The sequence below is a fragment of the Euprymna scolopes genome, chromosome 22 (genome assembly GCF_053919585.1).
Source record: "Euprymna scolopes isolate OS-2025 chromosome 22, ASM5391958v1, whole genome shotgun sequence".
Classification (NCBI taxonomy): Eukaryota; Metazoa; Mollusca; class Cephalopoda; order Sepiida; family Sepiolidae; genus Euprymna; species Euprymna scolopes.
Genome location: NC_136503.1, coordinates 6,912,615 through 6,931,107, shown reverse-complemented (window position 1 = coordinate 6,931,107; position 18,493 = coordinate 6,912,615). Strand labels below are relative to the sequence as shown.

At 36.7% G+C, this 18,493-nt stretch overlaps 2 protein-coding genes across 4 annotated transcripts in view; both read left to right on the top strand.

Moving 5' to 3' along the window:
• Positions 1 to 7,127, top strand: part of LOC145243870 (proton myo-inositol cotransporter-like) — a 53,145-nt gene extending 46,018 nt beyond the window's left edge. For both annotated transcript variants that reach the window (XM_080106939.1, XM_080106941.1), the window contains exons 8-9: positions 2,812 to 2,964; positions 6,811 to 7,127. In XM_080106939.1, coding sequence (XP_079963065.1) covers positions 2,812 to 2,964; positions 6,811 to 6,941 — 284 coding nt within the window. In that variant the 3' untranslated portion in view covers positions 6,942 to 7,127. The remainder of the gene's footprint in view (positions 1 to 2,811; positions 2,965 to 6,810) is intronic.
• Positions 7,128 to 16,156: 9,029 nt separating this feature from the next.
• The window catches only part of LOC145243775 (uncharacterized), a 36,576-nt gene continuing 34,239 nt past the window's right edge, over positions 16,157 to 18,493 (top strand). Inside the window, exon 1 of one of the 2 annotated variants that reach the window (XM_080106816.1) lies at positions 16,157 to 16,823. In XM_080106816.1, the coding sequence (XP_079962942.1) occupies positions 16,793 to 16,823 (31 nt within the window). In that variant the 5' untranslated portion in view covers positions 16,157 to 16,792. The remainder of the gene's footprint in view (positions 16,824 to 18,493) is intronic. The other variant, XM_080106817.1, reaches the window with a different exon arrangement.

Below are 18,493 nucleotides of genomic sequence, written 5' to 3'. Positions count from 1 at the left end.
ACCTACCTCCCAAATTTCCTCCCAAGATCAAAAATAACATGAGTAACATCCACATATATATTCATGATATTACCACATTCATCAAGAACCTTGACACCAGCAAAGCAACTGCTCCTGATAATAGTACTCAAATGTACACCCTCTCACTCCTCCAACGATGTCCAGCAAGTGACGTAACCGAATTAAGTCGTTCTGGATCTTGGTTGGTTTTTTCGTGCTCGACGGTCACTCTGTCAAAGGCCCTGAGTGTTGCAAGGTAATGTCCAACAAATCACCATTTCCCCACATTTTAGAAGATCGAAAGGGTAAATCATTCAGCATAGGTCACTTAAGGTCATTTAAATCAAAATCATTCAGCATAGGTCACTTAAGGTCATTTAAGTCAAAATCATTCAGCATAGTTCACTTAAGGTCATTTTAATCAAAATCATTCAGTATAGGTCACTTAAGGTCATTTAAATCAAAATCATTCAGCATAGGTCACTTAAGGTCATTTAAATCAAAATCATTCAGCATAGGTCACTTAAGGTTATTTAAGTCAAAATCATTCAGCATAGGTCACTTAAGGTCATTTTAATCAAAATCATTCAGCATAGGTCACTTAACGTCATTTAAATCAAAATCATTCAGCATAGGTCACTTAAGGTCATTTAAATCAAAATCATTCAGCATAGGTCACTTAAGGTCATTTAAATCAAAATCATTCAGCATAGGTCACTTAAGGTCATTTAAATCAAAATCATTCAGCATAGGTCACTTAAGGTCATTTAAGTCAAAATCATTCAGCATAGGTCACTTAAGGTCATTTAAATCAAAATCATTCAGCATAGCTCACTTAAGGTCATTTAAGTCAAAATCATTCAGCATAGCTCACTTAAGGTCATTTAAATCAAAATCATTCAGCATAGGTCACTTAAGGTCATTTAAGTCAAAATCATTCAGCATAGGTCACTTAAGGTCATTTAAGTCAAAATCATTCAGCATAGTTCACTTAAGGTCATTTAAGTCAAAATCATTCAGCATAGGTCACTTAAGGTCATTTAAGTCAAAATCATTCAGCATAGGTCATTTAAGGTCATTTAAGTCAAAATCCTTCAGCATAGGTCATTTAAGGTCATTTAAGTCAAAATCATTCAGCATAGGTCACTTAAGGTCATTTAAGTCAAAATCATTCAGCATAGGTCACTTAAGGTCATTTAAGTCAAAATCATTCAGCATAGGTCACTTAAGGTCATTTAAGTCAAAATCATTCAGCATAGATCACTAAAGGTTATTTAAGTCAAAATCATTCAGCATAGGTCACTTAAGGTCATTTAAATCAAAATCATTCAGCATAGGTCACTTAAGGTCATTTAAGTCAAAATCATTGAACATAGGTCATTTAAAATGATTTAAGTCAAAATCATTCAGCATAGTTCACTTAAGGTCATTTAAATCAATACCATTCAGCATAGGTCACTTAAGGTGATTTAAGTCAAAATCATTCAGCATAGATCACTTTAGGTGATTTAAGTCAAAATCATTCAGCATAGGTTACTTATGGTCATTTAAGTCAAAATCAATCAGTATAGGTCACTTAAGGTCATTTAACTGAAAATCATTCAGCATAGGTCACTTAAGGTCATTTAAATCAAAACCATTCAGCATAGGTCAATTAAGGTCATTTAAGTTAAAAAAAAAAAAAAAGAATAATACTTTGACAACTGGTGTTTTGAGATAACGTAACAATAATTATTTGTAGACACAAAAAAAAATCATACCCTTCGATTCGTCCCAAATCACAACTTAAGCTTTTTAACATTGATGTGTGGACAGTGTCCTTTAGTCAGTGTTAAATATTAAATGGATTTTGTTCGAATATTACTCAATCTCAGAACTAAAAATGAATCTAGATTGTATTTTGTGGCATTAAAATATAAAGAAACTACTTTTAGGAAACAAATACCACTTTGTTAATTTTATTTTTATTTCGGACTATTAGTCTCATCTTTATTAGTTGTTGTTTTTGGATCTTTTTATGAACATATAATGCTCATCTCAAAAAAAAAAAATGAATTCCAATTAAGGAATAATATATATAAATACCACTTGGATGTAATGTTCTGAGACAGTTAATTAGCTCCCTGCTTTTATGTTATACTAGTGTGACCTGTTAAAATTCCACAGCGGCATTTTTCATATGTAAAATATTGCTGTGAGCATTTTCTGGATGTTCAGCGTGAATGGAGACCTCACGATATTATTGTAGCCCTATTTGTTAAACTGTAAAAGTATTTGTCTAAATAATCTCGTTAATGTAAGGTCAGAATATATTTGGTTATTACGGTTTATCTCAAATATCCTTATGGGAGTCTGTGACATGTTTCCAGTGTATGGATGTCCAGCACGAATGGAAACTGATATCATTATACCATCTTTAGAAAGAACAGATATCACACTTGGATCTTAATCAAAAAAATCAAGAAGGCATATTTTAGTTTCACGTACGCCCCAAAATGACATAATTTTTATTTATTTATTTATTTTTACATTGCATCTTTGGTGATCGGGAGATCCTATTTATTAAAAAGGAGGATAGATGGTGGTAACATACTACAAACATTAAATTAACGTATCTATCTATCTATCTATCTATCTATATACTAATTTAATGTTTGTAGTATGTTATCACCTTCTGTCCTACTTTTTAATAAATAGGATCGCTCGACCGAATAATTAATTATCTCAAAACCATTACACACGTTAAAGATACTCTGGTATTAATATATAAATATTTTACCCCTTTATTTTACTCTTTCTTCATTACTCTAGGTATGGGTCCCCTTCCTTGGACAGTGAACGCTGAAATTTACCCTTTATGGGCACGCAGTATGGGTAACGGGATTGGAGCCATGACGGCTTGGATCTGTAACCTCGTCACATCAGCTTCATTTCTATCGATGGTTGCACTCATTGAGAATTTTGGTAAAAATTTACACCATTTATTTACTTTTTATATACTTTTTTACAGAGTGAAACCATAAATTTGTCGCCATAAACAAAACTACAGATTTATTTTTAAATTTTTATTCAAAAAATCAATTAAGGTAATTTGATTATGTAGTAGAGCTGACATCTATTCAATATAGCCGCCCTCAGCCTCAATCATCGCCTCTATACAGGTCCAGAACTGGAGTGTGCCTTTTCCACAAGCGCCGGCAGGTGCTCGATGAATTTTCAATAATGCAACTTGTCATTATGTGAGGACACGATTAAACTAATTGGCTTTTAAATACTGGGTTGTTTTTTTTTTGTTTTTTTTGTTTTTTGTTTTTTTACTAGAGGGTCACCGCTTATCAAATCCCAAAGTCAACTAGAGGATAAGGATTAATGAGTGTCTCCACACTAACGTAATGTACTTGCAATAATCCTTATCCCTGAGTGACTTCCGGGCCTTGATAAGTGGTGATCACTGTGTAAAAAAAAAAAAAAAAAAAAAGGTACCCGGTGAGATAACATTGTGATGATCGGCTATGGTGAAATTTGTGTTGGGTTTAATTATTTAAGAGAACGGATCAAGAACTTATTTATATTAGACTTGGAATGTTATAGCAAGCTAGGAAATAGACCCACGGTATTGTGTTGCACAGACAGACAGTTCTAGGAAAAAAAACTTTTCTCATGGAATTTTCGTTCGGTTTTAAACACTGATGTAGAGTAAGGGAAATTGTTGACAGTGGTTGTAGTTAGACAAGTATTTGTCGCAATCGTTTTACAGAAGTGCAGCCAAGCATCTGTCATAGAAGTGCAGCCAAGCATCTGTCATAGAAGTGCAGCCAAGCATCTGTCATAGAAGTGCAGCCAAGCATCTGTCATAGAAGTAACAATATAGCAGAGATGGATTCGCAACGTTTTTTTTTCTGTGAGAAAAAGGAAGTAGGGAAGCGAAAAAGTCCTTGACAATTAAATTTCAAAATCATTTTTTTTTTTACTTTGGGGAAATGAACGATTTAATCGATTCCAACGCTGACAATCGAATCTGCTTCGTGAATTTAAATACAATCGGACATAATACTTTTCTTATTGTACCGTTGTCCGGAAGCTAACACACATTGTGTGCAGTTTCAATCACAAATGAGCCCAAGACAAAAATAGGAAATAACTCCAATTCGCTTTTTCTTTGCAGCAACAACATTTATTTCCCCATTGGTACTGCCATGACGTCACCCATGTGATCTAGAACGTTCTCCACGTCTCTCACGAGATCTCGAACGTTATCTTTCCTCCCTCGTAATCGTTCTCTTTCTCTTTTTTATAGTCTGTTTTTCTCCATCGGTGATGTCACCTCACATGCATTTACATACGCGCATCCGCACTATGTTACATTATGCTGTAATATTCGCATCCTTCTCTCCAGCTATGGGTAAAACAGCAGCTTTTGTTTAATGAACTGTTTCCAAACTTGATTTGGTTTCAGCATTAATTAATAACTTGTGATACAAAGAATGCAGTGGCGCCCTTTTGCACAAATTGAACCAAACATGACTACCAGAAATATAGCCAGAATATAATCACCAAGGCCGATTGAAGGGACAGTAACTATATATATATATATATATATATATATATATATATATATATATATATATATATATATATAAAACATAAGTATATTAAATCCGTTGCCAAGGCCGCTGGAAAAAATAGTGGGATCCTTCTATCGATCCAGTAGATATCTCACGACTGATGCAATTCTCTATCTATATAAGAGCCAGGTACGTCCAAGGATGGAGTCCTGTTGCCACATCTGGGCCGGAGCTGCTAGAAAGGACTTATCCTGCCTTGATAGAGTTCATAATAGGCATCGTAGTCTCATGGGGGATGTCCTTTTCTCTTCCCTGCAATCTCTTTCTCACAGAAGAGATGTTGCGAATTTGTCTCTGCTTTATCGTTATTTTCATAGCAAGTGCTCGGCTGAGCCTCAATCTATGCCCCCCTCGCCAAACTTTCACAAGAAACACTCGTCTAGCAGAAAAAACTATCAATAATTCCCCTCACTCTTTATCTGTGCCTAAACCTAAACGTAGATTCCATGAACAAAGCTTCTTTCTTAGAACTGCACGCCTGTGGAATTATCTTCCGTTTTCCTCCTTTCCAGCTGACTACAATATGATTGTCTTCAAGTCTAAAGTAAACAAGTTCTTGATGAGCCGTTCCATATAAGTTAACAAATTTACCGATTTTCCAATTCTAACGTTTACTATATTGTTCAAGTGTCTACTGTGAACTCTTTAACCCTTATCCTCGAGTGGCCTCTTGGCCTTGATAAGTGATGATGCCTATTAAAAAAAAGAAAAAGTAAAAACAATACATGTCCGACAGAAACGATACAAGGTCTGCCCATTACACGCATCGTTTCTGTCGGACATGTATTGTTTTTTTACTTATGTTTATTTACGTGTTCATCATCATCGTCATAAACATCAGAGGCCGTATGGCATAGTACATAGAGCTGCTAGGCTTGGGTTATCTAGCATTGCGGATCCTCCTAAGTCAGAGGGTCCTATTTTTATCCACAATCTACATTAATAACAAAATGTAATAAATGAATTCCTCGTGCTGGCACTCTACGCTTTCTATTAAATGCTCAATTTCGTATTGTTTGCTTTCTCGTTTCGCGCATACGCTAGAAAAGATATCGATCATCAAGCGTTAGGCTAGGTGTGTCAGAAATTTCGTGAAAATAGTGAATAATTCCACCCCATCTTTCCAAGCTTATAACTCCTCGAAAAATGTAATTCAAGCCCTATTTTTTTTTTTCAATTAAAGGAGCAAGGTTTCATTAAAATAAATAAATGAATAAAAACAACGTGTTTTTTTAAAGGTTTTAAACTTCGGACTTTACAGGTAAATTTCTAAAAAACAGTACTTTTTTGTTATAAATTTGAGTATATTATTTATTGACCTTTTCTCTTCAATTTGTGATATATAAGACTTTGGTACATAAATTAATTATTTACTTTTTAATAGACATTTCAAAATGGGAGGCGTGAATTATTCGACCCCCTGTCTTTCCAAGCTTAAACTCCTCGAAAAATGTAATTCAAGCCCTAATTTTTTTTTCAATTAAAGGAGCAAGGACCAAGGTTTCATTAAAAAAAAAAAGAAAAAACAAATAACGTGGTTTAAAAAAAAGGTTTTAAACTTCAAACTTTACAGGTAAAATTCTAGAAAACACTACGTTTTTTTTTTTGTTTTAAATTTGAATATATTATTTATTGACCTTTTCTCTTCAATTTGTGAGTAAATTAATTATTTACTTTTCGGTGAGTAAATTAATTATTTACTTTTTAATAGACACTTGAAAATGCCCCCCCCCCATTTTCAAGTGTCTATTAAAAAGTATTTAAAAAGTGAATTTAAAAAAAAAACGTTTGTCTAAATTATTATATTCGGTTTATTGGAAAGAACATAAAATTTCACATTGACCCTGAAAATATCGTAAAAATAGAATCAATAGAAAATTTTGATAGATTTTTAAAGTTTAAAAATTGAAAAATATTGAGTTCGGAAAATTCATTACTGTTTTAAAAAATATATATTTCTATTACTTTTAAAACAACTGTAATAGTTTATTTTGGAAGTATAATCCATAAAGAAAATAAACCCACATTTAACAGAGAAATTACGAGATTTTTATATTTTATTCGCAGTTTCGTGTTAGGGGTGTCAAAAAATTCCTACAAAAATTCTGATACACCTAAAAGCGTTTGCATTTCATAACATCATTTAAAATTCTTTTTTTCTCTCTCTCTCTCGTTTCTGTTACAGGTGTCTTCTATCTGATGTCATCCGTTGCTTTGATTGGCGCCATATTTTGCTATTTTCTTCAACCCGAGACGAAAAACAAATCTTTAGAAGAAATCGAAGCACTATTTATTTCAAACAAACCAAACTATTGATGTCGAAAGCAGTCCTGCCATATTTTTTTCTTTGCGATTCAATATTATAAGACTTTTTTTTCTTTTAATTGTCTAAAACGGAGATGATATCCAATTTGATTGGTCTGTGTGTTGTGTATGAAACGTTTGTCTATGTTCTTAAAAACAATAAATAAATGTATTTTGATTTTATTTCTTTCCAAAAATGATTAATTCGCTTTGGATTATTTCTTAAATGGACATCATCTTAAATAATTTCCAGTTGTACATAGCAACAACAGCAGCACCTCCTTTTTCTAAAACAAATATAACTTGACAATTTGCATGCTGTATCAATTTGCTGGTTATTGATAGAAAAAATACAACCATAAATAACAATAATTGGTATTTTTTTTTACTTGAGAGTCACCACTTATCAAGGACCAAAGGCCACTCAAGGTTTCGTAATTGTGTAAATTATTTAGAATTTGATTATTTATGGGGACGACTCAACAAGAACTACATTGGCTTCAAATTCAACCGGGAGCCAGGCCAGCGGAACAGTGTTCCAAAGGCACGCAGTTCTAGAAAGAAACTTTGATTATGGAATCTGCGTTTAGATTTAGGCACAGAGAGAGAGGGTGGGAAGAAATCATATATAGTAGTTGTAGATAGTCGAGTGTTTTGTGAACGTTTGGCAAGGGGGGCTATAGATTAGAGTTCAGTCGAGCACATACCATGAAAATAGCGATAGAGCAGAGACAGGCTCGTGACGTCTCTTCTGTGGGAAAGAGATTGCTGGGACGAGAATAGGACATCACCTACTAGGTTTCGAAGCCGGTTTTGAACTCTATCAAGGCAGGATAAGACGTATTGACCCAGATGTGGCAACAGTATTCCATTTTATAGTGAACCTGGCTCTTATACAGATAGAGGATTGAAATATCTACTGGAGCAGTATAGTGACCCAACCATTTTTTCAGCAATCTTGGCAACAGATTTGATGGCCTTGGCCGAGTGGTTTAGAATGTTGGTAATTAAACCAGGCGTAAACTCCAACAAAATCAATTTGCCACTTCCTTTGAGGTTTGCATTCATGAATATTCATGACCTTAGAACTAATTAGATCATGTTGAATCATTTCTCCTAACAAACTCCCCGGATATCTTAGTGAAACTAACCTACACTCCTCCATCCTCTCTAACCACTTTAACATACCTAGTTATATCCCACTTTGCCGTAAGGACTCAGACAGACATATGCACAGACCTGGTCTATATTCGAAACACCCTCCCCTTGACTAGAGAATCGAAACTAGAATCAGAAGATCAGGCCTTCATGTGCTTTAGACTTAATCTGCTACATAGCGTTAGCTACTCATATTTTCTCGACAGGTCTCTCTCGACCCAGGACTGTAATCAATCAAGTCTCTGACAGCATAGATACAGCACTCTCCCTTGATACTAATACGCAAGTACATGTATTTGGTGATTTACTGTCCACCACAGTAATTGGTTTTGTTTCTCTACTTACACAGACGCAGTTGGTAGCATAACACTTCTAGATCTATTTATTTATTATTTAGACAAGCCCATTCTACTGCAGATATCCTAACTGTAATCTTTGAACATATATACCATATACTAGATAAAGCAGGAACAGGAAGGACAGTAGCCCGAGATATATCTAAGGCTTTTGATAGGGTATAACACGAGGGTCAGGAAAATCAGATCATATGGTATTACTGGACGAATGTTTAACATAATTAAATCCTTTTTAAGTAAGAAAAGAATCCAGGTTGTCCTCGATGGACGTATGCCAAAACAATGGTATAAATGCGGGTGTGCCTCAGAGGTCGATCTTTGAGCTTTTATTATTCCTGATATTCATAAATGACATCCCTGATAAAATTGTCTCTGAGATGGGTATATTTGCTGATGACACCATGCTCTATGACAGGCACAATGGGGAAAATGAATGAACACATATCTAAGGCAGCGGCGGAAACCCTTCATCAAGACCTCCAGTCTGTAATGGAATGAAGAAAAAAATGGATGGTAACATTCGATGCTGCTAAGACTAAGCTTCTTTCCTTTAATAATTACAAAAAAACCTTCTCAACCACCAATAGCTATGGCTAATGATACATTACCTGAAAGTACTTTGTTCAAACTCCTCGGCTTAATGTTCACATGGAACATGAGTTGAAACAGATACATCAAGAGCATTGCCGCAACTGCTGCAAGGAAGGTGGGCCCTCTCTAGTATGCTCGAAAGTTACGAATGCCTAAAAGTATCCTGTACCTCTATAAGACGGCCATTCGCCCATGTATGGAGTATTGTTGTCACATTTGGGCTGGTGTGTCTGCTACTAGTCTCCCACTCTGGGATAGGGTTCAAAAGAGAGTCGCCAAGCTTATAGGTCCCGAACTGTCAGCTAGGCTTCAGCCTCTCTTCTATCGACGAAATGTTGCATCCCTCTGCCTGTTTTACAAGTATTTTAATGTTATATACTCCGACGAACTACAACCCCTAGTTCCCACCTCAACGTAAATACTCCGACAAGCCTGACAAGCAGCAAAATCCCACCCCTACACAGTAGAGATTCCCGGATACCAGAAAGCCTTCTACTCTAACAGTTTCTTCCCCAGAACTGCTGGATTTTGTAATTCTCTTCCGGGTTCCTGCTTACCCAACTGTACTGACATGCAGAAGTTCACGTGCAATGTAAAAAAACATCTTCCTGCTCAACTCCCTACATAGTATTCCTGCAATTGTGTCCCAGATAGCAACCACCTACACCAAAGTAGCACCATGCCTAGTTTGGGGTTAAAATGCTATAAAAAAAAATTTTTGAATAACCAATTTTAGCACCACTCACGTTGGGTGCATTAATTATGGATTAATAGGGGAAAATATTCTACCTGTTATTTTTTTTTTTTTTTATTACATTTTCACCCCAAACAAGGCACATTGCCACTTTGGTGTAGGGGGCTACTATCAGAGGCAGCAACTGCTGGGCCACTATGTAGGGATTTGGGCAGCAAGATGTCGGTTCACGTTGCAGTTGAACTTCTGCATGTCAGTACAGTTAGGGAAGCAGGAACCTGGAATAGAATTCCAGAGTCTAGCGGTTCTGGGGAAGAAACTATTGGAGTAGAAAGATCTTTTACATCTAGGGATCTCTACTGTGTGGGGGTGGGATTTAGCTGCCTGCCGGGTTTGTCGAGGGTGTCTACGCCGTGGGGGCACAAGTGTCTGCAGTTCATCATAGCATTCACCACTAAAATACTTGTAGAACAAGCAGAGGGATGCAACGTTTCGTCGATGGGACAGAGGCTGAAGCTAAGATGCCAGTTCAGGGCCTATCAGATTGGCGACTCTTTTTTTAACCTTGTCTAGGAACGAGAGACTAGTAGCAGATGCACCAGTCCAAATGTGACAACAATACTCCATACATGGGCGAATGGTGGCCTTATAGAGGGACAGGATACTTTCAGGTGTCAGTAGTTTTCTAGCACGGTAGAGAGAGCCTACCTTTTTCGCAGCGGCCCTGGCAATGTTTTCAATATAACTGTTCCAGCTCATGTTTCCTGTGAACGTTAGGCTAAGCAGTTTTAAAGATGTACTCTCAGATAGAGAGTCACTGGCCATTACTATTGGTGGCAGAGAAGGTTTCTTATAATTATTGAAGGAAACCAGTTTAGTCTTGGCAGCATTGAATGTGACCATCCATTTATGTCCCCATTCCACTACAGATTGGAGGTCATCCTCTAGTGTTTTTGCCATTTCTTTAGATATGTGTTCATTTGTTTTCCTGTCATGCCTGTTATAGAGTGTAGTGTCATCAGCATATATACCCATCTCAGAGGTAGCTTTGTCGGGGAGGTCATTAATAAATATCAGGAACAATAGAGGTCCAAGAATAGACCCCTGAGGCACTCCCGCATTTATATCATATTGTTTAGATGTTCGACCGTCAAGGACAACCTGGATTTTTCTCTTGTCTAAGAAGGATTCAATTATGTTAAGTATTCTACCAGTGATACAATATGATTTAATTTTCCTGAGGAGGCCCTTGTGCCATACCCTGTCAAAAGCCTTAGATATATCTAGAGCTACCGCTCTGCCCTCCCCCACTTTGTCAAGTGAATGGTATATACGTTCAGAGATTACAGTGAGGATGTCAGCTGTGGAACGGGCTTGTCTAAATCCATATTGTTTGTCAGTCAGAAGTTTAGCATCTGTAAGGTGCCGGACTAGAGCATGGTTAATTATGGTCTCAAATATTTTGGCGAAGAGTGGGAGGAGGCTAATGGGGCGATAATTTGATGGGTCAGTTCTTTCGCCAGAATTCTTGAATATTGGTACCACAGAAGCAGTTTTCAAACAGCCTGGAAAGCATGATTCATTAAGGCATTTGTTGTAGAGTTTGGAGAGAACTGGAGCTACTTCAGCTGAGCACTTTTTTAATAGCACAGCTGGGATGAGATCAGGTCCACATGCTTTTGAAGTGTCAAGATTTTTTATGATAGCATGTACCTGAGCAGGGGTGGTTTTTAGATCGTCTAGCGTGGCGTCTGTCCACAAAGGAAAGTCAGGCAGGGGGTGGTTGGAAGGGTCCAGTGTGGAGTTCGAGGCAAATCGGCTGGCAAGCATAATAGCCGTGTCAGTTGCTGAGCAAACAACCTCGTGATTGTTGGTTAGCGTGGGAATTGTTGATTGCCCATTATTTACTACACTGTTGTAGATTTTCCAGAAGTCACGATTTCCTAATTTTTGTGCTTTGATGCGTTTTTTAGTGGTTTCAGTAAATTCTCTCTTAGCTGTCGCTATTTCTTTCTTAACATTATTTCTAGCTTCTATATACTTCTGTTTGTTTGAACTGGACTTATGTCGGTTAAATCTGCGGTATGCATGCTGCCTTTGAGCAATGGCAGTTGCGCAAGTCGAAGTAAACCATTGGGGAGAGTGAGGTTTGCTATAAAATTTCCGCATGGGAACATGTGCTTCCATTGCTGTTTTGAACCATTCAGTGGTATCATTTGCACACTGTTCAGCAGGAAGAGAAAAAATATTTCCCCATGGGGCATCTCTGATAAGATCTCTGATTGGCTTCCCAGTCAGCCTTTTTATAATATCTCATTGTTTTGAGCACTGGCTCTTCAGTTTTGGGTCTAAAATTTAGGGCGATTTCTACCATTATCACTGCATGGTCAGCGTTCCCGAGTGGGCTGTCAGCATTTGTTGTACAATCCTCGGGAACTGTAGTTAGAAACAGATCTAGAAGTGATGCTTGTTGTTCTTGCTGGTCAGGGAAACGGGTTGGAAACGTAACAATTTGTGATAGGGAGTGAGATATAGCAAAACTATGTGTTGTGCTGCCCGTTGCATCTGTGTGAGTAGAGAATCCAAGCCAGTTTTTGTGGTGAACATTAAAGTCACCAAATACATGTACTTGTGCGCTAGTATCGAGGGAGAGTGCTGTGTCTATACTGTCAGAGACTTTGTTTATTATGGTACAGTCCTGGGTCAAGGGAGAGCGGTAGAGAAAATAAAAGTAGCTAATGTTGTGTTGTATGTTTAGCCTAAAGCACATAAAGGCTTGATCATTCGTTTCTAGGTTTGTTTCTCTAGTCAGGGGGAGGGTGTTACGAATGTAAACTCAAAGTCCGTGCATGTGTCTGTCAGAGTCCTTACAGCAGAGTGGGAGATAGTCAGGCATGTTAAAGTAGTTAGAGGGGATGGAGGAGTGTAGGTTAGTCTCGCTTAGTGCTAAGATATCCGGGGTATTTGTTAGGAGAAATGCTTCAACATCAGCTAAATTAGTTCTAAGCCCACGGATGTTAGTGAATGCAAGCCTCAGGGGAGGAGGCGTTGGATTTGTTTGTCCCTAGGCCTGGTTTAAGCTTATTTTTTTTATTGTAGTGTCATCATGTTTTTAAAGAGTTTCAGTTAGGTGAGGAGGAGCTGTACAAGAGATTATGCAGGGTATCAGACATGCAACACAAGTAGATCATTAGCTGACCTTTCTTCAACTAGGACTGTGGCCTCAGGAAAGCCCATCGGGGATGAGTGCAGGGTCCCTTTCCATGCGCGACATGGCACTACAAACATCCTGATATTATACAACTGTTGATGGAGCATCCGCTCTAAGCGCTACCAAAGAGTTAGGGCACCTGTACTACCAGTCGGAAACAGCAGCCAGGAACTGTCAATCCGGTACCCTCAGCCCATCAGAAGAAGATCACCCCAATCTAATTGCACAGTTGCCTAGTTATGAGGGGTGGGATGTGTAGGGAGTGGGGGAATGGCATTTAATGCCCTAAACAAGAAACAAGATCTACCACTTAGTGTTTTGTCGATTCACTTGCGATAGTGTCTCTGAGATAGTGTCTCTGCACCTGACTAATAGGCAAAGAAGGAGTATGGAAGCCGGCAATAGACAGAGCCTATCTACTCCTTGAGCAATTTAGGTTTGCAGACCGGTAATTTGTTTGAGTCACCAGCTCTAGGAAGGTTGTCGTCCAAGACTGGAGAGGCCTCCCTCCACTTTCGTTTAGTTTCAGAGTTTTCCTTCTCCTAGACGGGTGATCTGTGAAGATCTACTGGGTCCATCAGCCCTGAGAGGGTTTGCTCCACATCTGGGTCCTACTCCAGGTATTTCTGCGACCCTGCGTCGTTAGTTAATGTTACAGGGTTAGTTTGTAGAGGTTATATATCTAATGAATAGTTACACTCTTCAAAGTGATTTAGGGGCATGCAGTGGAAGCAGTTTTGGGGGGGAGGGCTTGTTTAGAAAAGCGTTAGTGCAGATTAGGACTTTTACCTTAGGTTTTTCCATTTTTTTTTTTTTTAAATTTTATGTTGGTTTGGGTTCAGGATAACGTTATAATTCGAGTAGGTATTAGGAATTGAGCTAAGAAATTTTGCCCAGTCACTGTATATTTAGGTTTACGAGGTTAAGGTTGGAGTATTCGAACTACTGTTCTCATCTTGAATGTTATTTTCAAAACGTTTCGGCCAATATCAATTCCAAATTTCTTCAGGTGTAGTTTGTCGAACTCGGGAATCCTCCTGTCGCACTCTACAATCTGCACGGAATTTCGAACGGAACCCTTTATCTTTACGAAAGATTCCTGTATTCGACAGAAAGATTCCCGATTTCGACAGAAAGCTTCCCGATACAGAAAGCTACAGGAGCCATCGTGTGCAAAACAGAAAAAAGACAATAAACATGTTTGGAAGATAAATAGAATGAATGTTATTTTCACAACGTTTCAGTCGATGTAACCTCCGGCCTTCTTCAGGTGTATCTTGTTAAAATCGGCATTGTTTCCATTCGCCTTGAACCTCCACTTTCCACTAATGTTTAACAACGCCGACTCAGGAGATGTGTGGTTGGAAATTGCACAACTCTTGCCACAAAAATTCCACGTGGAGGCACCATTACAATGGGTATCCATAGTCTGTGAAGACTGAAGAAATATACACTATATTATATAACTAGCAGTTCAGCCCGGCTTTGCTTGGGCTCTATGTACTGTTCATAACTTTATGTGCATATATATATATATATATATATATATATATATATATATATATATATATATATATATATATATTAAAAAGTTTGACTCATGCTCATGTCCAGGTAACCTGCATGTAAAATTTAAAATGTATAGACCCAAAATTGGCGGAGGAGATTGGTATAGTCTGCAAAGGTCAATTCTTTCAACTTTGACCTCTTGGCAGCCAAATTTTCGCCCCAAAAAACTGATTAAAAAGATTGCTGCATGCCTGAAAACCCTTCATGTAAAATTTCAAATGTTTAGACCCAAAATTGCTTGAATAGTTTGCTAGAGACCGGAAAGCTCAAATCTTTTGAACTTTGCCCCCTTGACAGACACATTTTTGGCTAATAACCAATTAAAAAGCTTGTCCTATGTCTGAATACACTTTATGTAAAATTTCAAATGTTTAGATCAAAAATTGGCTGAGTAATTTGATAGAGACCGCAGAGGTCAATTTTTTTTTTACTTTGGCCGCAATTTTGACCCCTTTAATATTTATTGTTTTTGTCTCAAATGAAATTAAAATGATTGACCCATGTCCAAGTAATTACATCTAAAATTTCACCCAATTTCAATTGGCATTGTGCATGTGCGTTGGTTTACTTTGTTCATATTAGTGCTTATCTAGCTATGAGTAGAAATTTGTTTTTGTTCGCCTGGTGCTCGTTCGTGTGTAAGAATGTGTACGCGAGACGAATAAGACGTGTATGTGAGTCACTGAGTTCTTTCCTTTACGATTTGCTTCCTTGGACTAAAGGTACGGTGGTGGTTGTTAAGCGTACGTTCTTGGGTTTCTCTTCAAGATGCGAAATTCTCTCTCTAGTTTTTAAGAATTCTCTCTCTCTAGTTTTTAACTGTTTTGTTTTATAGGAATTTCTAAGTTCGCGTCGGTTTATTGCTTTCACATACACTTGTTACTTTAGTGGTTTTCATTGGCTGTAAATAATTTGAATTGACACGTTCCTGTGAAAACTTACTTGCTTTTGGAAGTAATGAAGTGGGCGAATCTAAATGAAACGGAGAACGAAAAACGTAGCAATAAGTGCTATTTGCTTTCTAGTGTTCGTTTGAATTAGGTCTCGGACTCACTAACAAAAAAAAAAAAACAAGAATCATCAGAAGAAGCAAAAACAAACAACGAAAGACAGGTTCAGAACGAGGTTGAATCATATGCAAATTGCATACACCTATAAAACTACGTCTCAAAACCAACCAGTATTGGTAAACGTTGTTTAACCAATCAGCATCTATTCTATGAGATACGCACGTCATAACAATGACCGTTTTAGGGGAGAGGGGATATTTAATACCGAAAAACAATATCTATACGAACGATCCCTTTATATGAACACAACTTGATATTTTACCCATAGCTGGAGGCGAAAGCATTACAGATTCATAAATTTTACAACATATGAGTGCAAAATTGAATACAATAGAGTTGATAGGATTTGAAATCGGAATAGCTGATTCCACAGTTAATAAGTGTATCCATCATGGCAATCTTGCCCCATCACCACCGACCTTTTACTAAAAGGCATTGTTAGGAAACCTTGAAAAAATAATGGCTTTAATGTCGCAAAACATCTTTATCTGACAATGAATTGTTACCACCAACCTTTTTAATGGGTGGATTTTTTCGGACTTGTTCGGACATGATAAGATGCTGAAATCATCATAATCATACAATAGTGTTAATTAATTATGAAAATAATTATTATCGGACTTGTAGCAGCAGGAATCAAAGCAAAGGGGGGGGTAGGGAATATCAGAGTCATGGAGGCTTGTCATTTCTTTCTTTTTTCCTTTTTAATTATCCTGGACTTCTTGGTAGACAATGGGTCTTTGGACAAGATGAGATAATCCAGTTTTATATTTGGGACAAAGCCGAGGGTTTGCACATTATACTTCGATTCAGAACGTCGTTTCGTCTTTATCGATGTTATGGAAACGGACTTGCTACTAAGCACGAAGGTCGGCAACTTCGGGAGGGGAGGCATCTTTATTACAGTGGTTAGAGAAAAGGAGGAAAAGAAGAAAAGGGAAAAAGAAAACGGTAAAAGAGAGGAATACATAAAGATATAAAAGGGATAGAACAAAAAGAAAGCAAAAGAAAAAAGAATAAAAAAGTGTATAGAGAAATAAAGGACATGGTAAAAACAAGAAGAAAAAAAAAGAAAAATGAAAAAAGCGCAAAAAAATATCCCAAACAACAACGAGGTCAATAGGTGCAACGTCTAATCGCCAACATACGATACATCATCTTCCAAACAACACGAACATAAAATCTAAGACAAAAATATTCTAAACTTTGGCAATATGGGAGATCTCCATGGACAAAATATGACAAGTAAGTTTGTTTTCATTTTAATTGAACTGAATCTACCGTCACTGTCCTGGAGTCTTTTTTTTTTTTAACTTTTACTCTCATTTTCGTTTCGATCATTAACCTCATCCCTATCCGCCCCCTTTAGTTTTTCTCTTAATTGACTTTATGTACAGAAAAAATATTTTTGAATAAATAATTCAATAGAGGGATATAATCTGGTGCTTGTCCAGAATTTCACCATATTGAAAAACAAAAATAATTTTAAAAATCTGTAATATGTAGTGTAGTACCGTATTCCAAACATCACGTAAATTGATCAAATAGTTTTATTTTTAGAAGAAAACCCATTTTACGCGAATTTGAGATTTTCCCAATGTCTCCATGTAAAAATGGCTAAATAAAATCTCGCAACTTTCACTTATTTTTAGTTACTTTCCTTTGTTTCCAAGATATCGTCGCTGTTTGTTTAGCCACAAAATTTTATTTTCTTATTTAAAAATAAATTTATTTGATTAATTTACGTGATTTTTGGTGTACGATTTTTTTCTTTCCCTCATGGATACGTACATCATACAGATTTCTTTAAATATATCTTTTTTAATATAGAAATAATTCTGAAGAAGTACCAGACGTCTGACGAAATGTTGAAAATAAGTCCTTTGAATTATTTCGTGTTTGTTTGTTCGTTTTTAACAACGATAATGATAAGCATTGTATAAAATAATATATATTTTTAAATAACTGTTGCATGCCGGTTCCTTTTCGCATTTTTAAATCGGATTTGAGGGGAAGTTTCATTGGATTACTTACTGTATTGCTTCGTTATTAAATTCAATGGATGAACTTTTTACGGTTTTATTTTTAAAAAGTTATGTTTCAAATAAATTTGCACAGACAGACGATATGTTGCCTGGCAATTATCTGTTTATGGTTATACGAAATGTGAATTAATCAACGTCTCTTTCTCTACGATTTTTTATATACTTTCTTAACACTAAAATATACTTTAGTTCTGGGATTGAGTTATATTCCTATTTACTTGCCTCCACGCAAGAGCATAGTTAGACACAAGATCGTTTTTAATGTGGGGAAAATCCAACTCCCTAAAAAGCAGCACTCTGGATAGGAACAAAAATAAAAATTGTCTCAGTCATAAAGGACTTCTCCTACACTCACCGAGAACAGAAAAAAAATTGAAATTCCTGTTTACTAACAGGCAATATAGTTTTTATTCTACAAAATCAACAGCTGATATGCTGACTGTAATATCACACAGGATCAGTGAATTTATTGATGACTGCTTCTTTCTAGAGTAATAGCTTTTGACATTTCAAATGCCCTTGATAGGATTTGGCATAAATGTCTACTTTACAAGATTTCCATTTACTTGACTCCCCATGTGGGCAGAGTTAGACAAAAAGTCGGTTTTTAATGTGGAGAAAATCCAGTTCCCCAAAAAGGGGCACTCTGGGTAGGAATAAAAATAAAAATTATTTCGATCATGAAGAATTTCTCCTCCACTGATCGATGACAGAAAAGGTGAAGTGTAGCATCAGAACAGAGACTACACTTTGTTCCTAGCCAAAAGGCCAAGGGATTGAGTTATGTTGTTGAGCATCATTCATAATGATTTTTGCTGATATTCGTTTTCACAATATTCTTCTATCAAGAACTATTTTTAGGGCATCGGA